Source organism: Monodon monoceros, unplaced genomic scaffold (genome assembly GCF_005190385.1).
Source record: "Monodon monoceros isolate NGI ecotype Baffin Bay Population unplaced genomic scaffold, NGI_Narwhal_1 Super_Scaffold_21, whole genome shotgun sequence".
Lineage (NCBI taxonomy): Eukaryota > Metazoa > Chordata > Mammalia > Artiodactyla > Monodontidae > Monodon > Monodon monoceros.
The window spans coordinates 163,675,183-163,701,651 of NW_021703778.1; the positions used below are offsets into that span (position 1 = coordinate 163,675,183).

General features: G+C 52.1%; 1 protein-coding gene across 1 annotated transcript in view; it reads right to left on the reverse strand.

The window, feature by feature from the left end:
• PRIMA1 (proline rich membrane anchor 1) overlaps window positions 1-26,469 on the reverse strand; it is a 59,770-nt gene that overhangs the window by 11,584 nt on the left and 21,717 nt on the right. The window contains exon 4 of the mRNA XM_029238857.1: window positions 1,808-1,937. Within this exon, the coding sequence (XP_029094690.1) occupies window positions 1,808-1,937 (130 nt within the window). The remainder of the gene's footprint in view (window positions 1-1,807; window positions 1,938-26,469) is intronic.

A 26,469-nucleotide genomic window follows, 5' to 3' on the forward strand; every position in this document is an offset into this window, starting at 1 on the left:
GAGGCAGAAGCGACGCTGTATCTTTTGGAAGTGCCTGAGCTTATTAAAAAGATGGTGCAGCCTGTCTCTGGGGGAAGGAGGGTCCTTGAGGGGACTACTGCCCCGTTCTCTGGCAGTGCCCCAGGTGGATCTCGCACACTGTTCCCCCAGAACCTTCAGTAGCTCCCTGTGTCTACTGAATCACGGGCCAACAGCTCCGCCTGGTGGGACAGACGCCTTCGCCGTCGGGCTCAGGGTTCCCTCCAGCCTCATCTGCCCCGTCACAGGGGCTTCCTGGTGCCTGGGATGCCTCCCCTGGTCTGCTTCTTAAAGTCGTCCTCCCGCTGCAGCAGGCTCTCAGCTCAAATGCTGTTTCATCCACATCAGAGTTCACATGACTTCTGCCTTTCCTGCCTGGTCACCAGGACACTCCCAGGCTGTTGGCCTGATGCAGCCCTGACCATATGCATGTTTTCAGACTTTTGATATTTTACTCTTTCTGCTTTTGAATTATTAAAGTGAAATCACACAGAACAACCGACTAAAAGGGTAAAGTTAAATAACTTTGGTCTTATGATTGCTCAGAATAGATCCTCTAACTTTGGGCCTTAGGGAATTTTTAAAAAACTTTCTTAAAAACATATTAACAATCCCTATGGCCCGTTGGCGTTTTGCAACATTATTGTTTGTCTTTTGATTTTATCTTCCCCTAACATCCCCCAAGGCCAGGGAGGCCATTTTTTTGGAGGAGGCTAAGAACTGGAAATCAAAGGACATAGCCAGAGAGCTACTGTATTGTAAGTGCAGGGGGTGTCACACCGTGGCCTATTCTGCTGTACTTAGGGCCCTTGGACACACCTCAAACCTCCTCAGGCCCCAACAATAACCATATTGAGCTGCACACCCCAACTCAAGTGAGATGGTAGTTAACAGAAATGACGGAGAGTGTTATTGAAAGGTAATTTGCTGTTTGGATCATTCATGATCCTGCTGGAACACTCCTATTCATCCTTCAAAACCCAGCTGAGGTGGCACATTCACGGAAAACCTTCTCTGAGGCATCACTACCTCTCCTCCCAAGAGAACCTCGCTCCCTCCTCTGTCAGCCTTCTTCCTCTGTCTTTGACTATGGAAACAGTGAAAGCTGGTGCAGTACTTGGTGAGCACGTACTGTATGCCAGGCACTGCAGAGTATACATATTATGCAGGCCATTCACAGAAGGCATCTCACCGTTCCCCAGGGTGAGACCGTTATTCTTGACTCCCATTTTACCAATAGGGAAACTGAGGGCCAGAGAGCTGATTTCCTCCCGGTCACACAGCTTGAACTGGAGTCTGAATTTAGATCGGACTCCGAAACCCAGTTCCCACTCCAAACCAGCATGGCACCCCCTCCAGCCGCTCCATCACCCACCCTGCAAGGATTATTTCCATGCTCCCAGGCCTGAAGAGAGCTCTTCACAGCAGGGCCTGCGACTTACGGATAGGGGAGCTTTATACTGCATCGAGCCTGACATATAATTGGCGCTCATCAAATTGCTCGCTGAACCCCCTAAAAGGACAGGGGCATAATATCTGAGATCAACTTTAAATACTTCAGCAAATAAAAAGATACAAAGAAAAGGAAAGAGAGTAAATATTAGCCAGATCTTGGTAACTGTTGAATCGGGGTGAAGGTAGATGGGTGTTCACTGTACATTCTTTCTGCTTCTTAAACGCTTAACAATTTTTATTATTAAAAAACAACCAAAAACAGAATGGGGGTGGGCAGAGGACCCCTGAGCCCAGCTGCGCTCCCCTCTGGGCTCAGAGCTGGGTGAGCACTCACCTCTTTATGGCTTTGTAGCAAATGATGACAAGCACAGTGAGAAACACCAGGGAGGCACAACAGACCGCGATGATGATCACCGGCCCCGACCACCAGCTTTCCTCAGTGGGACACGAGGTAGCATTGGGAGCTGAAAGAGACAGGAGCAGCCTGAGTGTCCCCTGGATGAGTGGGTCCCAGCCGGCATCAGAGCTGGACCGTTGTGGGTGACACCAAGGCTGGTCTCACCGCCATCCATCACCCAGATGAAGGCTCTCCAACCTGTCCTGCTGTCCCCACCCCCGCCCAGCGGCAGGTGACATCATGGTTGGCCTCCAGCCAGGCAACGTGCTCTGAGCTGGGGTCAAGCACCGCACCCGGAGCCATCCATCCTCCCTTGGCATGAGCTAACTGACAGCAGGGTCGGGTTTAATTTCCCATGAAAAGTAACAGAACATCTCATTCTCTCAGTTGGGACATTAAATCTGCTTCCTCTGAAGGTGAGGGTGACAAGCAGGGCCCGCAGAGCACGATGGGCAGGGGAGAGAAAGGGAAGCCTGTCAACATCCGTTTCGTAAGCTAATTTTTTGCAAGAGGCAAATCTTCTCCCTTCTTGGGTTTGGTCCATGTGGTGGGTTTCCGCAGCTGTCTCAGCCTGCACAGGGTGGCCACAATTTGGAAAGCATATGACATGGGTGCTGCAGGGCACCCTTGTCATTACTCAGTCCGTGGGGTCCTTGGGGTGAACCTGTCCTCCCCCTTGGCATGAGCTGCGTGGGTGGACCCACACACAGGTGTAGATGAGGCTTGCAACAGAGCCGGTTTACTCGGCTCTGAGAAAAGCAGAGACATCACACAGCCTTATCCCAGAGGCTCTGGAAGACCTAGACCCAACTGGAAAGAATTGCCTGGAATTGCAAAAGGAATGGAAGTGAGGGAAAGAGAGAAAAAGGGAGAGGGAGGGAGGGAAAGAGACAGGGGGCTGGTAAGGGAGGACAGATGGACAGACAGACATACAGACATTACTAGTTTGGGGCAGTTCTTCAAGACGTGAATATATGCAAAAGAATCAAAACTATGCCCCAGACTTAATAATAGGCACCTCGAGGGCTTCCCTGGTGGCGCAGTGGTTGAGAGTCCGCCTGCCGATGCAGGGGACACAGGTTCGTGCCCCAGTCCAGGAGGATCCCACATGCTGCGGAGCGGCTGGGCCCGTGAACCATGGCCGCTGAGCCTGCGCGTCCGGAGCCTGTGCTCCGCAATGGGAGAGGCCACGGCAGTGAGAGGCCCGCGTGCCGCAAAAAAAAAAAAATAAATAATAATAATAATAATAGGTACCTCGAAGGGTACAACAGTGACAGATTTCCCAAAGGAAAATGACAGGGAACAGTAACAGGGAATAGTGACAGGTTTCCCAAAGGATACCATGGGTGGCTTCATTATTAAATTACTATTAGTGATGATGTTGTTATTGTTATAATCATCAAGGTGTAATTTACATATAGTGAAATGCAGCCATCTTAAGTGTACCATCTGATCAGCTTTGACAAATGCGTCCACCAGTGTAAGCCACACCTCTTATCATGACATAGAATATTTCCATCACCCCAGAAAGCTTCCCTGTGGCTCCTTCTAATCAATCCCTACCCTCTTGGCAACCAGCAAAACCCTGTTTTGCTTTCTAAAGTCACAGATTAGATTTGCTTGTTCTTGAAATTCACATAAATGGAATCATGCCGTGTGTTTTTTTGTTTGCTTCCTTTGTATAGCAGTGGTTTTGTGATTCACCCACATCGCTGTATATTTCAGTAATTGCTTCCTTTTATAGCTGAGATGTATTCCATTGTATGGATATACCGCAATTTGTTTATCCTGTTCACCTGCTGATGGACACCTAGGCTGTTCCCAGGTTTTGACTTTTGTGAACAAAGCTCCTATAAACATTTGCGCACATGGTATAGACATACTCTCTTGATATAGACATGTGTTCCTGTTTCTCTCGGATAAACAGCTAGGAATGGGATCACTGGATCCTGTGGTTTGTGTATGATTAACTTTGTAAGGAATTGCCGTGCTGTTTTCCCCAAGTGCTTGTACTCTTGTATACTCCTGTTGGGAACAAGGAAAGATGGAGAGAAGGGAGTGGTTACAGGTTACCAAACTGTTATCAAATTGTGGCATTGTTGCGTCTGGATTAGGAGATCCAGGAAGCCTTTATGTGCTTCCCAGGGAACAGGTGCTAAAGCCCCATTAACAGGTGCAAGGTCCCCAGAGGTGGAGCTCAGATCCTCACAGAGACCAAGCAGATTCAGAAATGCATCCTAAGAAATGACTGGAACAAGGATGTCACTGAGCCACATGGCTGCTCTCAGCCCGGTGAAAGCGGGACTTTAGAAACTCCAACACTGAAAAGATAGAGAATATAGAATTCAAAAGGGGAATAAACTCTAGAATAAGGGAGAGGCAATCCAAAAGGATTCTCATTTTTCCCCATGATGAACTTCTTCAGTGCTTTTTCTGTGAAATATCAAACACAAAATCCTTCCCCCTCATTGTTCGTCTTCGGGGTGCCTCTGGCTTCGCTGAGTCTCCCCAGGGTGACTGGGCACAGATATTCCCCACAACAGTGGTCATTGCTGGAGAATCAGAAGAGCAACCAGATACACGGGGTCCCAGCCCCAAATGGTTTGCATTTTCACTGCCAAGGGAAGCAATTTTGTTTTCTGTCGATTCTACCACCCAGGCTATGACACCTCTGGGCAAGTGTCCAGGGCCAAGCCTGCAGCCCATGGGAACCCTCACACCAGTGGCCCACAATTTACCCAACACTCCCATGGCCAGGGCATTCATCTGCCAGTGTGTGGTCTCAGTCAGGGGCAGCATCCCTCCTGGGGGCATTTGGAAATCCGGGGGTGGGGGCTGTCTTTGGTCGCCTAGCAGCTATGGATATTAACAACAGTGACCCGGATATTCCCACACAAGGTAGACTTGTCCCTCCAGAATGCCACCAGGGCCCCTGTTGAGAAATTCCATCAACTTGAAACAGAAGAAAGGGTTGATTCTAAACTTCGTTTGGAATTAGACGCTAAATTTCAGAGTGCGTCTTGTGATGTTTTCTTTACATTCGCTGTTAATGAGGTGGGAATTTCCTTCTTGCTGACTTTTTTCAAACACAGTTGATAATGAAAGCAGGGAGGTTTGTTCTAGAGGGTCCTTCTGCAGAGGGTCCCCCTCTAATATTCAGCTCACCACTTGCATGTGAGGAAACCACCCCAAGCAAAAATACTACCAGATATGAAAAGAGGGAGGTGTTTTGTGAAACAGTCCAAGGCATAAATCTTGGATTTTGCCAAGAAAACAGCTACTGTGTTCAAAGAATGCATCCTTATTTATCCTTGCTTGACTCATTCCTTTTACATTAGAAAAGATCAGGAGATGTTGGAGTCTGAGGAAGCCTAGGAGGTGTCATTTCAGAAAAGAGAATAAATTCTGAGGCTCGGGATCAAGCAGCTTTCCCAGGGGCCAGGATTAGGACCCCAGGATCTTTAGGCTGCAGGCCAGGTCTGCCCCTGCCTGAACTTCCTTCTCACTGGGCGTGGCCAGTACTACTTTCCAGATGTGATAAGACCGCTTACCCTGTGGGCAGACGGATGGCTCATACTCGAGAAGACAGAATCATGAAGGTTCTCACTCATTTATTCATTTGTTCATTCATCCACCACACATTTACTAATCACCCTCTGTGCCTGGCACCGTGCTAGGAGCGGGGAGTACAGAGGTGAATTAGATGTAAACTGTGCCCTTCCCGGGTCTAATGCCAGCTGACCAAGACCTGATCACCTTGCTCAAGGAGGCAGCAGGCTCCAAGAGGAGAGGAGACACAGGAGGTGCTGATGTGCAAGGTGAAGGTCACTTGTGGCCGAGGAGAGGAAGCCACTTGGCGCCAAGGTTCAAGGGGAGGGTGATGCCTTGTGAGAGGCAGGTGGTCAGATGGAGGAGGGTGCTGAGGCCACCAGAGCGTGAAGCCCCTGACACGAGGCTGCCGCGGAGCTGACTTCTCTGTCACTCCCCCTCGCTCCCCGCCAAGATTCTGCAAACACGACAGACAGGCAGGAGCTGTCATGATATCTCAGGGGTCACGACACCCTCCCTCCTGGGACTCAATGAGGCTTTGTCTGCTGTATTCATTAAACACCCCTGATGCCTGTAAAGATAATGAGACTGGCAACCAGAGAGCGATTTAGAACAACACGGACTCAGTTTTGCTTTTTCGCAGTAGCTGCCGTCTTTTCAGTCAAGAAACGCAGCGTTAAAAGCTTATATTTGGGACTTCAGCTTCCGGCCAAGGTGGAGTAACAAGGCCCAGAGTTGGCACCACTACCCATCCCCTCCCAACATCTAAAAGATGTACCAAATATACAAAACAATGGTCTCAAAACAATGGACATCAAGGCAACAAAAGGCAGTGAGAGACAAGAAACAAAGGAGGTGGGAGTTCCCTGGAGGCCTAGTGATCAGGATTCCGGGCTTTCATTGCTGTGGCCTGGGTTCAATCCCTGGTGGGGGGAACTGAGATTCCACAAGCTGTGCAGCGCAGTCAAAACAAAAACAAAAACAGAGAAGGTGAGCGGTACGGCTGCCCCAGCTTACTGCCTGGAGACAGTTTCTAAATATCAGTCCTGGAAGGGAGATGCCGCCCAGGTCCAGCCCACTGAGAACATCGAGGAAATGGGGCTGAGAGGAAGCAAGACAGATGAGGCCCCTCCCCAAGGGCACCTGCAGAAAAGCAGAGGGAGCCAACAGCACCCACAAATAAATAATTACAGATTATGGCAAGTGCTAGAAAAGAAATGGAGAAGAGGCTGAGCTGCCCCCACAAGTGTCTGGAAAAGAAGCAGTTGGGGGCAGGGGGGTCTCTTTGGATGTCCCCATCTGAACGGTATCACGGGGGCTAAGCAGACCAAGGAGATTCCTGCTGGGGTGTGTGGACCTGCCTGAGGTCCGGTGTCACAGAGGAACTGCGTGAGGTCAGCTGCTCTCTGGGACAAGCGCCTTTCCTGTATTCCTCACTGGGGTATTTGTGTCTATCAAATGGGACGACAGAGACAGTGTTCTTGAGGGTACCAGGAGTACCTCCCTCCCTTGCGCGGCACCAACTCTGAGGCCGCTATTAGTCCCCCTTCTGCAGTGGGGACACACAGGCAGGGGCCTGCCAGGATTGGAACCAGGTGTGCCTTGTGACAACACTCATGGCCAACTCAGTGCATATTTACCTCGGACCTGGGGCCTGCCACTTCCATCTCTTCTTCAGAGCCCGCTGTGCACTGGAGATGTTTGATTGACAGGAGGGGAACTGAGTGGGGCATGAATGAATCAAAGGAACAGTGAGTTGGGTGGAAACAACCTTAGTTTTGCAAGATATTTTTCAAGGATTGCTAGAAGGGAGTGAGAGCCATGTTCTTTGTTTTAACCTGACGTTTCCATTGTGAGATGGAGGCTGTGATTTATCCCTGGCTCGGCCTCTGGACCCGCATGTGGCCACCTGCGGAGGCCAGCGCCACGCTCATGTGGCTCAGTGTTTCTTGAGCGCAGCCTGGCCCTGCTGGTGACACCACGCGCATGCAGTAGCCTCTAGGGCATCCTTAGACGTCTCTAACTTTCACAGTCTGGTGACTCATGCCCAGGCTACCCGAGTGGCTTCCCAACTGATGCCCAGGAGCTGGCCTTGGTCACGGCCAGGTGAGGAGGTGTGACCTGCACAGAAAGCTGCTTCCTGCCCCTCGCAGCTCAGCTCCCAGCCCGCTGGGCGGATCACAGCCACTGAGCGTGGGCTGCAGTGCCAAGGGTCCCCTGAGCTGCAGAGACTGGTCTCCTTTGAGGGGCTGATGTCTGTAAACATGCTTCCCAAACCACAGCGGACACGCTCAGCCTTTGCTGTGGAAACTGAGGTCAGAAGCTGGCCCGGGCCTCACGACACGGCCAGGGACTCGTTACCCTTGGGTATCAGGTGCTGCCCTGGGCTTTGGGAGCAGATGCGAAGGGGGCCACACAGCCCCGATAGGGACGGTCTCGGGGCACAGTTGGCCCTCAGAGTGGGTGGGCTCCGTTTCACCTCCACACCCTGCCGCCCACGTGGAGGGTCTTGAGGACTCTGTCCAGCATGTCTAGGAATCGTGCACACACTGCAAGTTGATGGAGTGTCTGAAGAGCCTTTAAGAGGATGGTTACTCTCGTCTTGCCTCTGCCTGCTCGCCTAAAACCCCTGTTGGTTTTATGTGGCTCACGAGGACAGCAAGGGGTCCAGGAACTTTGTTAGTACATTTGTGTGGTGGCAACACCCGGCCCCCAGACCCTTCAGACAAAGGAGGACACGAGGCCGGGAGGAGGGGAGGGACAGACCTGGGCTTCCCGTCCCCCAGCCCTGCTTTATGTGCTGCCGCCAAGGACCGTGAAGGACCTGGATTCTCAGAAGTTCCTTCACGGGCTGACGGCCCTTTCCCTTCACTGCCTCGGGGTCCGCAGCCCCACCTCTGTTGGGCTGCTTGACACAGACCCCAAATCCAACGGCGACGGCCCCTCCCTCTCACGCCCCACACAGAGCCCATTGTCTGCGGGACACAAGGGACCAACTCAGGCCGCTGCTCTCCATTCACCGGCACAGGCCTCCACTGGGAGGTCTGTGCCAGGGGCGTCCACCCCCCTGCCTGGGCCAGCTTGCGGGGAGGCGCTCACTCGTTTCCTACCGGCACGTTGCCAGCGTGTGTGGCCGGACTTTAAACCACAGATACAAGCTCAGACCTTGATGCTTTACACAATGCCCTGCAATCAGCCCCCGTTTCTGGAGAGAAAGGAGAAGGCTCGTTTGAGTTGCTCCGATGAAAGCAGTGAGCATCGGCACCTCAGCGCGGGGGCTCCTTCCACCCCTTCTCGGCCACTGGGAATCTGGCTTTGGGTGCAGCACAGAGACCCCCCTTTTCCATAAGTCTTCCCCATTCCTCCCCCAGACCCGAGGTTCCCACAGCAGGAAGCCCCAGGCTGCCTAGTAAGAGCAGGCAGAAGGCGTGAATTCCCTGCTCCTGGGGGGACCTCAGCAGTTTGCCTTTTCCAGAACCCAGGGCCCCTCCCTCTCCACCCTGCAGGTTGGACACTGCAGCCTGAATGGGGGTCCCTGGCCTCCAGGGCGGCCAGGGAGGGGCAGTGTTCCGGGGAATAAGTGCTGTGACGGCGCGGAGGGCCATCTGTCTTGCCCACTACGCCTCCCGCAGTCCTGTCGCTGGTCTCCACTGACTTCCACACCCAGCCCGGGAGCCCCCTTCCTGTTCCTGCCAGCCGGGCTCTGGGGGCTGTTGCAGCTGAGCATTGCCTGGCTTTCGTCTGCTGTAGATGGACTTCGTTGGTCTACGGAAGCGCGGGAGGCCTTGGCCAGCCTCTGGTGAGGGGCTCTGCCAGGAGACAGACCTCAGTTGGCCACCAGGACTCCAGAGGGGCTGGAGCCACAAGGGCCATCCAGGCTGGACATCTCACTGGGCTTCACAGGGAGGGCTGCCCAGGGCCCCTGGACCTCCCCTCACTGTGCTACCAGTGGCCCCCACAAACATCTTCTCCACCTCGGCTTCTTTTCCGCCACTGCTACATGTGTGCAGCCTGTCTCAAATCCCCACTTTCTGTGCTGGAAGCATCCATCAGTGAGCTGCCCCCTTCCTGTCCTGCCCTCGTTCCAGGCTCAGACCCCAGCCTGGGGGTCAGCACGCCCTCTGCTCCACAGCTAGGCCACCAGTGGCCAGTGTGGCTGAGCGCTCCGACCTCCTCTCCACCTACCTCTCCCTGACTCCTGGGGAACCCTGTCTGTTTATCACTGTCACCAGGCCCCTCCTCCCTGGGGTACCTCCCCCAGTTCAGCACAGTGGCTCTTCAAAGGACCTGGAAGGATCTGGGGTTAAATTCCAGATTCCAACCCTGGAAAAATCATTTAATCTTTTAGATTTAATCTCAATTTAAATTCCACTATAAATTGGGAGGAAACAACAGCACCTCCTCCACCGGGCTGGTGCAAGGATTAAATGAGATATGAGATCAGAGAGCTCACAGCAGACACCCCTTAGCTGCCCCCCCATCCTTCCCCTTCTCCCTCGCAGAACCCCAGTTCTCCTCCTGTGTCCCTGATCCCCTCTACAGGGCCCAGGCTTTGGGGAGGCGGGACCAGCCCAGGAGGTGGGTTTTCAGTGGTCTCAGCCAGGCCTGGTTGTTCCAGCCCTCTGCCCCTAATTGGATCAGAGGTGGGCACGTCATGCAGTTCTGGCCAATGACACGAGGGGAACAGTCTGCTGGGCGCTTCCAGACCTGTCTCCTTGCTGTTAGAGGCATGAAAACAGGCAGGCTTCTTTCCCTGTGGACACTGCCATGCCCTTCTTTACCACCAAATAGAGCAGCTTTGGGGGCGCTGAGGGTACTGGCGTGGAGGGTGGGTGGATTGCAATGCGAAGTAGGGTGGCCTCCAGGGGCGACTTTTGAGCAAAGACTGGGATTTGGTAAGGGGGTTCATCATGCAGGTACCTGAGGGAAGAGCCAAAAAAAAAGGCCTTGAGGTCACTGCGGGCCTGGCATGTTGGCATGACGTGGAGGAGATGAGATGGCTCAGGGTCTGGAGGCCATGAGAGAGGTGTGGGCCTTTACACTGAGAAATAAGTTGCCATTGAGGGGTCTGGAGAGAGGGGTGGTGAGATGTGACTTACACATTGGCTCAATCACTCTGTGTTTAGAGTAGACTATAGACCGTGTGTGTGTGTGTGTGTGTGTGTGTGTGTGTGTGTGTGGCAGGGGGTGTGGCAGGGCATGTGTGCCAGTGTGGGAAGCTGGGAGGATACCGCCGATAGCCCAGGAGAGAGCTGACGGTGGCTCAGATGGGGGTCAGCAGTGGAGGTGGTGGGCAAAGATAGATTCTGAATATGTTTGGAAGGTAGGGCTCACGAAAGCTTGGATGTGGGTGTGAGAGACAGAGAAGAGGTAAGGATGACTTGAAGGATTTGGGGCTGAGCAAGCAGAAGGATGGAGCTGCCATCAAGGGACGGGGAAAGCTGGGGCAGGACAGGCTTGCTGGGTGTGGAGGTCGGGAGTAAAGTCTGCAATTCCCATCACACACCCAAGGGAGATGGCAACCCAGCAGTGGGATCTAGATTGAGTTCAGCAGCAAGGGCTCTGCTGGAGGCATAAATTTGGGAGCTGTCAGCACCCAGTCCTGAGAGGGGATGAGATCGTCAAGTGAGGAAGCGTGAGCAGAGTGGAGAGGAGGGTCCAGGCCTGAGCCTTGGGGAGCTCCACGGGAAGAGGCCAAGGAACAGAGAAAGAGGCAGCAAAGGAGGCTGGGAGGAGAGGCCAGCAGGGACAGGGGCCAAGGAGATGTGGGGTCCTGTGGCCAAGTCAGAGCAGGACGTCAAGGAGGAGGGGACAGTCCGCTGTGTCCGCTGCAGCTGACGGACAAACGCCACGAGGCTGAGAGCCAGCCGCTGAATGGAGCAACATGGCGGTCACCGCTGACCACCACACAGGTGGTTTTGCGGAAGCGCTGGAGGAAGCTTGACCGGGGCCATCTAGGAGGGGATGTGGGGAGAGGAAATGGAAACAGCAAGTATGCACAGCTTTTTGGTGGAGTTGTGTTGCAAAAGGGAACAGCAACATGGAGCCATAGCTGGGGCGAGCAGTGGTAGCAAGAGAAGGATTCTAAGACGGGAGATGAAGCGTGTGTGAGTGCTGGTGGGCGGGACCCAGGAGAGGGGGCGGCCTGTGCACAGGTGACAGGAGCTGTGCTGTGGAGGAAAGGTGGGGGGATGACAGGTGAGAGTCAGTGGAAGCTGCCTTCGGAGGGAGGCCAGGCCAGCGCCAGGGCTGAGAGCAGGATGGGGGAGGGGTGGGCGTTCCAGGGGAGCAGAGAAGGTGATCCGGTTTTCTAGGAGGGCAGGTGGGTGACTGGTCTGGCTGGGGAAGGGAGGAGCTTGAAGGGCCAGTGATGTGAAGGCGAGTCCAGTTCCAGGTTGGCCATTGTGCCCAGCCGCCTTCAGCTGCCGGCGGTGGGCAGCCGGGTTTGCCCAGCGTGTACGATGAAGTGGGTGCACCCGGGGGAGTGAAGACGGTGCTGGACCAGAGGCGGAAACTGAGGCACACCGCCTGGTCACGTGAAGACGCCCAACTCCACTTGGGTGGGTGGTGGAGCTGGGATTTGAACCCAGACATCTGGCTCCAGGGCCAACCCGTAACTGCTACACAGACCAAAAACCAGTGAGCCAGCAAATCCAGGGGAGCAATGCCGGGTGTGGAAAGGGAAGATCGGTGTCACCTTGGGCTGTGGGGAAGCCTCTCTGAGGAAGTGGCATTTTGGTCGAGCCCTATAGGGCTGGGGACAGGGGACAGCCCTATGGAAAGGTCCTGTCTGGGTTGGCCTAGGCTGCAAGGGAAAGAATGGGGAATGGGCAGCTGGTGCCCCAAGCCTCTGCTTCCCCCCTGGTGATGGGGCCACCCCGCTAAAGCCCTGCTGAGGGGCTCTGGGGCCTTCCATCTGTGAGTCCCAGCTGGTTCCCTGAGCTCCACGAGATGCTCACTCCTCTGATTTATTTACTTCTGCCCGGCGTCCCGGGCATGGAGCCCAGCATGGTGGCAATGTGGCCGCTTATCGTAAAGGACACGGTTCTCAGGATCGGCTCCTGGGGGGGGTGGGCATTAAGAAAAAACCCAATACATTATTAATAATTGTCTCCATCGTTCCCGTGCCTAATTAGGAAAGGAAAATTATGAATTGGATTGAAGTATGTATGGTGGGGGCAGCCTTGGTGTTTCCTGATGCCAGGGAGAGGCCTGGGTGGAGGCCTGAGAACAGGAGGCTGCTGCCTGGGGCAATTAATTTTGCCTCTGATGGCGACTGCAGAACACGTCTCCCCTTGTTCTTCACCCAAACAGCCCTCTTTGTGAGGCTCCTCAAGGCCGGGACTTGTACTCAACAGCTCTGCTATCTTTCAGGAGCTGCAGCCCACACTTTCTCTGTGCCCGGCCCTGGGGACCCTCCCCAGATCTGCCAAGCCTTCGGTTCCCACCCAGGGCTGCAGATGGACTGCTGCCTGGAAGGGCTACGTTCAGCCAGCTTAGAACAGCGCAGCGCTGTCCAGAAGTGAGGAGACGGTGCCACAGGGGAAAGCTCTAGGGGACCACCTGAGCGCACCCTCATTGCCCCGACTCCTCCTTGTCCGAGGACAAATCCATTCACTCCCTCAACACCTATCTGCTAAGAGCCTACGACATGCCACGCACTGGGCTAGGTACTGGGGAGAGGAAGGTTGGCAAAAACACACAGGGACACTGCCCTTGTGGTCCAGTCTGCTGAAGAATGGACACTAATTCACTAACCACCAGCTAAATGCACATTTGATTCCTGCCTCACCGAGATACTGGGCATGTGCCTTAGGTACAAAAAGCAGGAAACTACACAACAAAAAAATAAGAATTCCCCGAACACGAAGACCCAACGTAGGTTGACGGAGCGCGATGGGCTCATCTTCGTGAGAGGCTCATGACCTTGGGACAGGAACATGCTCCCAATGGTTTATGTTAAATGCCCAGCAGAGCCCCAGCACCGAGTTGATACTCAATACCTTTTGGAGAACTTTCTCCCTTTCCAGAGGGCACTTAGATAATGGGGTCTCATGACTGCCCAGTCAGGTAGAATCTGCTCGGTCCAAACAGCCGTCATCACTGTGAAGAGGGGCTCAGGATCAACTCAGCCCAAGGGTCAACAAACTCGGGCCCACAGGCCAAATCTGGCCCACCACCTGCTTTTGTAAATAAAGTTTTATAGAAACACAGACACACGCCCATTTGTTTACATATTGTCACGGCTGCTTTCTTGCTGCATCGGCAGAGTTGAGTAGCTGCAGCAGAGACTGTATGGCCTGCAAAGCCTAAGTTATTTACTCTCTGGCCTTTTACCCCCCCCCAACTTCTGGTGGTCTTCGGCTGAGATTCTCAGACAAGCTTAGAAAACTGATCTGAGAGACCCCTGAAATTACACCGCATATTTGCATGTTACAAGTACACGTTCCACTCCTTCCATTTTATATTTTAGAAAGTCCCTTTACTCCAAATGTCACACCAGTGCCCTGGTGGGAGGTGTCTAGACATGTGACACAGGGCTCTGTTCTGTCTGGGAGTTTTAACAGTGACAGTCTTGACTTGGCCACACCGCACCTGCTAAGTGGTCAGTTGCCGGGGGCACAACATTCCCTGGAAGGCGGGTGGGGAGCATCTACTGTGGTAATATGCTAGGTACCATCCGCGGCCCTGCGGCAGGGGCAAACAACAAAGGGCAGGGTCACCACCATAACATGTTTGGTGGCTCTTCGAGTCAGGTCTAGGGCCCGTGAGTGGAGGCAATGGGACGGGGGCAGATTTAGGACTGACCCCCCCAGGAGCTGCCGACACTAACTGTCCTTCAATGCAGCAGGCTGATTCCTAAGGCTGGGACAGCCCGCCGCTTTGGCGTTAGGCTCCAGGATGCTTCTGGCTCCTGCTCGGTTGAAAGGCTTAGCCTCAGCTTAGCAGCGGCACAGGCGGCTCTGTTCCATTCCTCCTCTGACAGTTCTAAGCGCACAGGAGAGCCTCTGGCCCCGCCTTCCTCCCCCTGGCCCCTCTCATGGGTACATCTCAGGGTCTTTTTATTTGTTGGGCATTTGGACATTAGCTGCTGCGGCTGCCTTGCCCACACTTGGCTGTGAAGGTGTGGGAGGTGAGGCGGGAGCTGCTCCCACCTGTGCTGAGGTGCAGGGGGCATGCAGCTACCTTGACTTCCCTGGGCACCTGTACTTTCTTTAGAAGACTGCCTGGGGCTGCTAGAGTGGCCGAGCACAGGCAGAGAACCTGGGAATTTACTCCTCCAAAGCCCAGAGAGTCCTCAACCCGTGACAGGTACCAGGTGGGACAGTCAGCCTCTGCCACCGGCTGGGGACAATGGTGAGACATCACCAAGCCTCCAGAGCACCCTATGGGGTCAGGCTCAGGCCTCCTGGACTCTCACTTGGCTTCCTCCCCGCCCTGTTCCCCCTCCTCTGTCGCCTTCCAGTCTCCCCTGGGAACGCCTCCTTTAAGAATTCTTGTCTCTGAGGACAGGTTCCACGTCAGGAGCCCTAGACTCGAGGTCACCGTGGTACCGAAAGATCGTGGCCTGCCTTCTAAGGCCTCAAATAAAATTACATCCCAACGAGCTTCATGTGTGATTTCTATGTTCTGGAAGATTCCTTCCCAGAACCACCCTTTGCTAATTCTCTGGACTGAGCCTAAGTTCTGTTTAAAAGGTCCCTGTTGGGTTAACCCAAGGATGATTTTTGTCCTGAATGCGACTACAAAGGGACAGTGACACAGCTGAAAAAGATCACTGCTGCTCAATTGGTCTTTGTTAAAAAAGGAAGAAACCTGCAATGTCTGTAGCTTTGGGGCAAAACCATAGTATTAAGAAGGAAAGAAACCTGTATGGATGGTCCATGGCTGTGCTCTGACAGAGTAGCCACCCGCCACTTGTAACTACCTAAATTTAATTAAATTAAGTGAAAAGTTCAGTTTCTCACTTGTACTAGCCATATTTTAAGTGCTTAGTAGCCACACGTAGCTAATGGCTACCATACTGGACAGCACGGATACAGATCATTTACATCATTGCAGGAAGTCTACTGGATGGCACTTCCAGGTGTCCAGGGTGATGAGAGGTGAGACGTTCTGCTTCGCTTTCCAAAAAGGGAGCCAAGAGTAGTTTTCATACCTCATGGAAAGCAAAATGAGACAGCCACACGTATGACGACTGTGCTCTTTTCAAAGCCCTTTTTTCTTCAGATTCTTTTATTTCATTCTCATTTCTCCTCCCCCACAAATAGGCCAAGGCAGGAACTCTGAGCATCACTTTTCAGATAAGGAAACTGAGGGTTCCTAAGGACAAAAGAGGCAGAGTCACAGAGCCACTGGCAGAGTCACAGAGTCAGAGCTTCTGAGCTGTAAGGCCTCCGCTGCCACCGCTGGGAGGTTCCAGGACAATGACAGCAGCTGGGAGGCCCAACAAGTCAGCTCTCTGAGGAGCTGTAAGTGTGCTGGGGTGCAGCCTAACACCCACGCTTGGCAGACACACTCAACAGCCATGTGGCTTGGCGAGCGGAACACGTGACCCAGAGTGGTCACTCTGTCTTTGAGATAATGAAGCAGTGGCTCTGCCCTCCGTGATGAGCAGCTGTGCAGTGGTTTCGCTGCAGGGCAATGGGGCCAGGCCCACGAGAACCCCACCATCACACTCCCCGTGGACAACTTCCGTGACGCTGGCCTGTCTGAAGGATGGGGCAAGCTGACCCTGGGCAGAAGGTCTCAACTTGGCAGCTGGCTCCTGCCTGGGAATTCTGTTCTCTTTCTGGACAAGCAGCTCATTCTCAAGATCAAGGCCACATAAGCTGGTGGCGTTGCTTGGAAACCCCTGGAACTTTTGAAAGTCACTTCATCAGTCTGGACTTCAAATGCCCATATGCCAGATGGGAGTGGTGAGCTTGGCCTAGAGCTGGGTTCCTCAGCCTCGACACTGCTGACATTTTGGGCTGGATCTTCCTTTGCTGTGAGGACTGTCCTGTGCACTGGACACATTAGCTGCCGGCCTCTACCCGCTGGATGGCAGGAGCATCCCCCTCCCAACTGTGATGACCAAATGTTCCCTGGGGAACAAAATCTCCCGGTTGAAAACCAGGGGACTGGAAGGTCTCCAGGGCTGTTCCCTGGCTCCACCACGCGGTGCAGAGATGGATGCCTCCAATGCGGGCACGGCCAATAGTGCAGCCCTGACCCGCCTCCCAGAGTCCAGCACACCAGTCCCAGCCAACGGAAGGAGTTAGGCCTGATGGCCTCCCAGCTGGAACCTGAGATTCCAAGCCAACTGCCTCCACGACGACCCCCAGCTACTGAGAGGCTGCCCAGCGGAACTGCCCGTAACAGCATCCAAGAAGAGGGGAAGGCGTTATTTTCCGAAGCATCCATAATTCTCTCTGCCAAGGCAGGAGACAATGTGCCCTTGCTGCCCACAGTCCAGTTCATTCTAAATCGGAGAACAAGGAGCCCATTCACTCTCGGGAGGGGCGGAGGGCAGGCCGACCCCCCTTCCAGGAAACGGTAGCCTTTAGCCTTCTCTGGGTGCTGGTGAGGGTGACACAGAAACTTGGGAGCTGGCAATGGGCACTGTTCATATTGTTGTCTTGTTTTTTCTCTGGTGAAAGAAGGGGACAGAAACTAATGGACGTTCCTCCCTGACCCGCCAGGCAGAACTCTGTCATTTTTCCTGGGGAGAAGACTTAACAATAGTGATTCTTCTTAAAAGCCACTGGACACCGTCCCTTTCTTAACTGGAGAGATGAGACCACCCTCTTTTTAAACAGGACTCCCTCGAGAGTGGAAGGCACAGTGGAGCAGGGTGTCTCTGTCCCGTTCTGGGCAGAGCAACTCAAAGTCCGGGTGCAGGAGGTCACGGTCCAGGATGCATTAAATCCCACAAGGTGAAGTAGGAACAACTTGCCCATCATACAAAGGTGCTGTGATCGCCATCTACACAAAGTCACGGCCACTGTCGCCTGCGTTCACACACGTCAGACCTCTAGACTGGGGCTGCCAGGCTGTTTCTGAGCCTTCACTAGTGTTTTGTGTTTGTTATCTATTGGCAGACTAGCAAATGCCTAAGGTTTCAGAAAATTTTATGGAGGACTACTTTTATGTCTTAAAAATATTTCAAGGAGCTTACTACAACTCTAATGATAATAACAGCCCCTCCTTTGCTAAGCCCTTTTGAAGCCACATTGCGTGCATGCGTATCACCTGATTGAGGTCTCCTGATCCATCAGGAGACGTGGGTGTCACTGTCCCCAATTACAGGCGCTCAGTGAGGAGAGGTCACCGGAGAAGCCAGGATTCCAGGACCATCTAATGTCAAAGTCCGTCTTCTTTCTACCACATCCTATTGCCAACCAGGCAAAGACCACTGCTATTGGATTTTGGTGGCAGGGCGCCTTGGCCCAGCTGGAAGAACAGATTGGAACATTGCCGGGGGATGCCTCGACCTCAGACCCATGGCTTCCATGGGGAGTGTCCCCGGCCACACTCCCAGCCTTCTCTAGCCCTTTACTCACTCCTCTTAAGGGTGGAGGGTAGGACTTACTCAACCGAAGATCCGTGAGACGTGCACAAGACCTGGGAACACAGTCATGCCCACCCTGGACCCCAGGAGTGATGGAAAAGGGAAATAAAATTCTCAGCAAGGGAGAGGTTGGGAGAAACTTTTTATACGACATTCAGGATAAATACTCCCCCCCCCCTTTTTTTTTTTTTTTTTTTTTTTGTGGTACGCGGGCCTCTCACTGTTGTGGCCTCTCCCGTTGCAGAGCACAGGCTCCGGACGCACAGGCTCAGCGGCCATGGCTCACGGGCCCAGCCACTCTGCGGCACGTGGGATCTTCCCGGACCAGGGCACGAACCCGTGTCCCCTGCATCGGCAGGTGGACTCTCAACCACTGCGCCACCAGGGAAGCCCTCCCCTCTTTAATTCCTTATAGTCACAAGCTCCCTGGACACATTGTTCCAAAATCCAATGGCTGTTGAGCACCTCAAGAACCCAGACACTGTCACCTGTTCTTTATTTTTCATGACAGCTGGCCACACAGGTCACCATAATCAACTGTCCCACCATCTGCCTTTGACAGGGACATCAATGGGGCCTTGAAACCCTCATACAGACAGGGTGACACTTTAGGAACCAGCTGTGTCCACCTGCTTCAGAAAACCCAAGGTACCACAAACAAATGCCATGTAGCCACGGCCCGGGGCAGAGGCCGGCTCTGCCTCAGGCCCCTCCCCTGAGAATGAGGTGGAGTCTCAAACGCTCTTCTGATGCTGAGATTTCCTCAGTTCTAGGGAATCTGAACTGTAAAATATGATCAATAACCCTGAAGGTTCTCAAGACATCCAGACGCTGGTCAGTGAAAGGACATGGAGGCCTAAGGGTTAGCCCAGGTACCCAGTTTCCTTCCCCAGAGGCTACTGGACCCGATTTCTTATGTGTCCTTTGAGACAGCAGGTCTGTTGTATTTATATATATTCCAAGTGAGAACACCATTTATGGACTGCACGTTCGTGCGCCTCCCAAACTCATACGTCAGAATCCTAACCCCCAAAGGGACAGTGTGAAAAGTTGGGGCCTCTGAGAGGTGATTAGGTCATGAGGGTGGAGCCCTCATGAACGGGATTAGTGCCCTTATAAAAGGAACTGTAGAAAGATCTGTCGCCCCTTCTGCCATGTGAAGGCAGAGGAAGAAGGCACCTTCTATGAACCAGGAAAGGGGCTCTCACCAAACACCAAATCTACCAGCAACTTGATCTTGGACTTCCAGCCTCTGGAACTGTGAGAGTTAAATTTCTGTTGTTTATAAACCACCCAGTCTATTCCATTAGAGTAGCCAGAACAGACTAAGACAGCATCCTATACATACACCAGGCATGCTATCAGATATAATATATATTTCACTTAATATATTTTGGCAATGCTTTCACGTCAGTATGAACAGAGCTGCCTTTTTAAAAAATTGCTGAATGGCGTGCCAAGGTATGGATATGCCACGATGTATCTAGCTAGCTCAGAAGAGGATGTTTTTCAAATGCAGGACCTCAACGCTTTGTCATTTGCTGCCAAAATTAATTTGGTAGCAAAACCTGAGCTGTGGGGAAGTGGGTTTCTTTATGGTTGTGATTTGTCTCATTTAGTGTGAATATCCACACGTTTCACTGCAGGAATATTATTGGATGCTGGACTGCCTGGAGGTGTTACTTAATCCACTGATATATGATATATATTGATATATGATACCGCTTTTGTAAAATCTGAAGCATTCTGATTTCCAAAACACAGCCAGTCCCAAGTTTCAGATAAGGGATATGGAGCCTTTCCAGTACTTCTGTTAGACAGAGATGGTAAACCAGATGCCATGGGCTCCTGGGGCCTTGCCTCCTGTCCCAAATTCACCCTGAGGCCAACTCAGCATCTCCCGCCCCCAGCCCCTGGGGCCAACCCACAGGCAGTAATGAGGAACGAGCATTTACCGAAGATTCCCTAGAGAAGCACGAAGGGATCACCAAGCTTAGCACAGAACAAAGACTCACTCCAGTCCCTCCAGGCCCCCCTGCCCCTGCCCCCGCAAGTCCTTCTAGCCTCCTTCTCTCTACTTTTCTCCCCTCCCAACCCCACACTGCCTCAAACTGCCCTCATCACCTGGAGGACTCCACTCTGAGCCTTAGCTCACACTTCCATTCCACAGCACTGCGAGGTGCTGATTTTTAAGAGAACACCGAAATCAGGATTTTTAAAATGTGAACTATCTTTGATGGTTACATATTGTTTCTTTCTCTTTTTAAACACTGGGTGTGGCCCATGAGGCCACGGGCCCATCAGTGTGGTATCTGATATGGCTGCCATTCCCATCCTTCTGGGGGGCAATGACCCAGGTGATGGCCTCAGTAACGGATCAGCTTTAAAGATTTATTCCTCTGGGAATAAAGGAAGGAAAGGAAGCTGTCATCTTGAAAAACAGAGAGAAAGTGAATGCAGCATTCTTAGGTCCTGGAGCTGCAGGCGGCCTCTCCCATACATGTCTCTCTCTCCATTCGCTCCCCAGAAGATGTATCCAGTCCCCGGGCTTCAAACACCAGCCAGGTGCCAGCCACTCCCATATTTACCGTTTAGACCCAGCATCTTCCCTGAGCTCCTGACTCAGCATCTCCACTTAGGTGGTCCACAGGCCAGCTTAGACTGTCTGTGTCCCAAACCCAACTCTTCACTTTTCACCCCTCAACCCCCTCCTTCTCCAATCATCCATTCACCCAGCTGCTCAATTCAGAAACTGGGGGATCTTTCCTGATATCCCCCCCTCCCCTCCCCGTTCCCTCCATTGAATGCAACAAAAGTCTCGTCATTTCTTCCTTCGAATTTGGCCTCCCGTCCCTTCCGCCCTCACCTGCCCTCTTGACAGCAGCCTCTTAACTGGTCTCTCCTTTCCCATCCGTCCTCCACACAGCTGCCAGAATCTTCCTTGTAAATTGTAGATCAGATGCCTAACTCCCCTCCCCGTTTTGGCCACGCAGGCTCAAACCCTTATAGGGAAGAATCTAGAAACTTTCCGGGCAGTGACAGGACAGCCAGAGCCAGCAGAGTGGGATAACTTCCAAGGGGAGGATGGATAAGTTGTGGGATGTGCTTTAAAAAAAAAAAAAACGCAAGAAAGGAATTAGCGGTATTACTTAATGGCTGCACCTCGGAGACAGCAGCACTTAATAAACAGCCACCAGCACGCTCCCACTCCTATAGTCCCTCCCGGAATGAGGAGCAGTAAATGTCAGAGCCGGTAATCCCACAGGGCTTTAAGGGGCCCGCAGAAAGCATCTTAGGGTTGAGAAAGGAGATAAACTGCTTTGCTGGTTATAAGGTCCAGAATGTTCTCAGAGATGAGACAAAAATCTTTTGTGTATTTCTCACTGTAGAGGAATGTAGGGCTCTGGCCTGGGGGTGGGGCCTGAGGGAGGGGGCTTTGCGCTGCAAATCAGCTGTGGCTAAGGGCTGGGGTGACTCATCCCCTTCCGTGTGCACCCCTCAAGCTCTCCAAGTCTCTGAGGTGAGCTGGGTACTTCAGGGCACCGGGCTCTGTCTTGGTGGGAACAGAAGACCAGTGGAAATGGGGGACAAAGGGAATGAAAGGAACAAAAATTGGGGAAACACTTAAAAATCTCAAAGGTAGGAGGACAAAATTGGGTGGGTCTTTACAGCAAAGGACTCTGCCAGATTCGGGCCAAGAAATTGAGGGCATGTTGTGCGGTACCTAACTTGATGGAGATGCTCCTTGCTTCTAAGCGTTGTAGGAGACGCCGCTGGGGTCCCCCATGGACCACTGGGGCAGTCAGTGATTTGGAAGCATAAAAGGCTGCCCCCTTGCCTCACGGCTTCCTCGTTGGAGCCGCTCACATGCTGAGCTCCCTGTGGGTTCCCCTGAAATCATACCGTTGATCGGCTTCTTCCGTTTCGGGTCCTGTTTCCCTCACTTCCCTCCTGAGAACCCTCCTTCAATGATGACACAGCTGAACCCAGCTCAGGCTCTGCCCCTAGGGCACCCGATATAAGACAAGATGACCAATGAAAGTCAAGAAAAACATGATGCCTATAAAGACACAGCCTAATATAAGTACCTGACCACGTAAGACCATGCATCAAATTTCAATTTCATACATCAACATTGACAGCATAGGGGAGAACAAAAGCCCTGGTAATGGATAACCAAGAGCCCTGTCCTCCAGCCAACCAGAATGCCAACAGGCGTGAACGGCATCCTGTCTGCGAGTAGGCCACGTAAAACAGCTCTGTGGCGTGGACGTGGGAAAGAAGTAGACCCCTTCTCTGCCTTCCAGGGGACTGTGAGTTGCTGGGGTCATCAAAGACCACTAGAGTCACTCAGCAACGTAAACACAAGCTCTCTAAGGACCTGGGCCAGGTCTTGCCTATTCTGCATCTCTCTGTTGTTCGCAAAGTGTTTCATAAATGGTTGATAAATGAATGTGGACTAGCCTCAAGCCATTATCCAAAGTGAAACAGAATCATCGAAAGAGACAGTAACTGTCTTCCAGGGTAGCGATGCGGGTCACTGAGTTTTCCAAAAATGGAAAGAGTGAACTCTCCTGGGGACACCGGGTTAGGACTTGAAGACTGGCTGCTTCAAAACAAGGCTTGGTGGCTAAGCAGTTTCTCAGCCGGATCCCTGTGAGTATCATGGGGAGGGACTTTGTCGTGTAAATTGCCCCCTGCGTGACATTTCTTATCCCTGGCCCCTGACCACCAAACGCCAGCAGCACTCGCCGCTCCCCCCAAACAAGAATCCCCCCCACTTTTCTAAATGGACTCTAAGGGGCTGATTTACCCCTGACTGAGAACCACAGGTAGGATCAAAGTCAGCTCAAGGTGAGAGAGGGAAAGAGGGTGTCGGAGGGCAGGGCACTGCCTCTGTGTGTGTGTGTGTGTGTGTGTGTGTGTGTGTGTGTGTGTGTGTTGGGTGGGGGAGATTCATCTGAACTTGGAGAAGTATGAACTTGAGTACGAGGGAAAGGGCTGGAGAGGGAGGTGAGGGGAAAGAGAAAAAGTGCCTGTTTCAGAGAATCAAAATACTCTTGAGTAGTCAAGGTAACTGTATTTCCAGCACAATCAGAGTTTAGAATCTCTTAAGCCCAGCAATTCTCCTGGCCGAGTAAGAAAGGAAGAAAAACAGCTCTTCCCCAGGCAGCCCAACAAGCCAGCTGGAGCAACCCATTCGTAATCCCAACTTCCAGACCTAGAGGAGGGGAGGCCTTCCTGGAAGAGGAGTGACCAAGAAGAAGTACTTGCCGTCACCACCTGCTCTGGATGTTGGCAGAGGCCCCAGAGCGAGCATCCCAGCATCCCAGACAGGCTGGTCCCAGACACCTTGAACCTTTACTGGCTTCTTTCTTTGGAGGCCAAAGGGCAAAGGAGAGCATGGGTGCCACTGTCAGGTCCTGTCCAATCTTTCTTTTTTTTTTTTTGCGGTACACGGGTCTCTCACTGTTGTGGCCTCTCCTGTTGTAGAGCACAGGCTCCAGACACGCAGGCTCAGTGGCCATGGCTCACGGGCCCAGCCGCTCCGCGGCATCCTCCCGGACCGGGGCACGAACCCGTGTCCCCTGCATCAGCAGGTGGACTCTCAACCACTGCGCCACCAGGGAAGCCCCCTGTCCAATCTTGATAAACTAAAGGAAGGCCCACGCTGCAGGACTAACAGATACCATCCGCATTTGCAACCTAACCATATTTAGAGAGAGGAATGGGATGGAGAGCCAGCATAAATCAAGTCCCCATAAACTGGGCTGTAAAGGGGAACAAAACAAGGCCAACATCTTGGCACAATCTTAGAAAGAGACACACGAATGTGCAGTGGACTCGGCCTCCTTCCTGTCTCTGTGAGATTAATAGTCTTCAAACACCACCTGGTCGGCTTAACTCAGCTGCTCAAAAGCTTTAGCTCTTCTCGAATCACATCCAGACTCCTCAGCCGGTCCATCCCGAGACCGCGCCCACTCCCATCACCCTGCCCCGGTATCCCACGCTCCCAACAAGTGGGACCATGCTCAGGTTCCCAAAAGGCCTTGGGACTCCTGACTCCCCACATTTCTCATGCTGTTTCTTTCACCAGGAGCACCTTTTCCATCAACCCTCATACCTCTCCCCACGTCTGCTCTTCAAAATCCTAACTGCTCTCAATTCCATGCCACCTCCTCCAAGCAGTCATCCTTGATGGCTCAGAGCTCCCGCCTCTGGGTTCAGCAGCACTTCGTATCCATTGTGCTCTGCGCTGGATGACAGCTTTTTATCCCCCCTCCCCTGGCTGGTGAGCTCCTCCAGGGCAGGGAACAGTTCTTACTTATCTCTATGTTGCTCACCCTAGCACCCAGTAAGTGCATAGGAGGTGTTCCGTACAAATGAGCTGAGTGAATCAGCATCCTTGCTCAGCAGATGGTACCAGGGCCACCAAACTGTTGGCAGACACTAGTTGGCATCAACTTCTCGTCCTTGTATCTCCTTCTTAGACTCTCTCCTTTTCCTCTTCATCCTTCTCCACCCAATCCTGCTGGCTCTCTCTCCAAACTGTGTCTGGGATCTGTCTGTCCATCTCTCCTTCCCCTTGGCCACTGCCCCAGTCCAGGACTCCATCTCCCATCACCTAGACAACAGCGATAGCTTCCTGGCTGGTCTTCCCTATAACTCTCTTTCCCTTCCAGCCCATTCTCCACTCGGCCACCAATGATTGTCTTCAAAAGTAAATCTATTAGTGCCACCTTATTGGTCCAAACTTCTTTAGTGGTTTTCCATGGCACTTTGGAAAAAATCCAGCTCTGTGGTATGTAAAGTATGGTTTTCAAGACCCTGCGTGATTTGGTACTAACCTCTCTAACATCGTTTTAAACCACTTTCCCCCTTGATCACCACGCCCAGCACAACAGTTGTTCCCACCACAGGGCTTTTGTACATGCTATTCTCCCTGCCTGGAATGCTCTCCCCGGTCTTCACAAGGCTAGTTCCTTCTCCTTCAAATATCAGACAGCTCGGAGAGACCTATCCTGCCCACTCTGTCCAAGGTAGGGCCCTCTCTGTAGCCTCCGTTTCTGCCATGTAATCACCACTACATCCTCACATCCCCAGCTCCTGCCACAGCATCCACCCCAGGGCAAGAGTTCAGCAGATGTTTGAACACCTGCAACAATCTCCCACTGGGCATCCAGACTCTAGTTTCATTTGGCTCTTGACCAAAAAGTTAGAAGCGTTTTGGGTTGTGAGGTTTTTTATAATCTTTTTTTTTTTTTGCGGTACACGGGCCTCTCACTGTTGTGGCCTCTCCCGTTGCAGAGCACAGGCTCCAGACGCGCAGGCTCAGCGGCCATGGCTCACAGGCCCAGCCGCTCCGCGGCATGTGGGATCCTCCCGGACCGGGGCACAAACCTGTGTCCCCTGCATCGGCAGGTGGACTCTCAACCACTGCGCCACCAGGGAAGCCCCAGGTTGTGAGCTTTTTTATAGCAGAAACTAAGAGTGGCTTCTTGATGGAGGTTTCTCAAAAAACTAAAAATAGAACTATATATGACCCAGCAATTCCACTCCTGAGTATATATCTGAAAAAAACAAAAGCACTAATTCTAAAAGATACATGAACCCCAGTGTTCATCGCATGTACCCCAATTATTTACAACTGCCAAGATATGGAAGCAACCTAAGTGTCCACCAACAGATGAATGGATGAAGAAGATGTGGTATATATACACAATGGAATACTACTCAGTCACAAAAAAATGCAATTTTATGATCAAGGGATCAATCCAAGAAGAAGATATAACAATCGTAAGTATATATGCACCCAACATAGAAGCACCTCAGTATGTAAGGCAAGTGTTAACAAACATAAAAGGAGAAATTGACAGTAACACAATAATAGTGAAGGACTTTAACACCCCACTTACAGCATGGACAGATCATCCAGACAGAAAATCAATAAGGAAACACAGGCCTTAAATGACACATTAGACCAGATGGACTTAACTGATATTTACAGAGCATTCCATCTGAAAGCAGCAGATTACACTGTCTGCTCAAGTGCACATGGAACGTTCTCCAGGATAGGTCCCATGCTGGGCCACAAAGCAAGCTTCAGTAAATTTAAGAAAACTGAAATCATATCAAGTATCTTTTTCGACCGCAACGCTACAAGATTAGAAATTAACTACATGAAAAAAACTGCAAAAACCACAAACACATGGAGGTTAAACAATATGCTACTAAACAATCAATGGATCACTGAAGAAATCAAAGGGGAAATCAAAACATACCCAGAGACAAATGAAAACAAAAACACAATGATCCAAAACCTATGGGGTGCAGCAAAAGCAGTTCTAAGAGGGAAGTTTATAGCAATACAAGCTTACCTCAGGAAACAAGAAAAATCTCAAATAAACAGCCTAATGTTACATCTAAAGCAACTAGAGAAAGAAGAACAAAGAGTGAAATTTTGCCATTTGCAGCAACATGGGTGGACTTGAAGGGC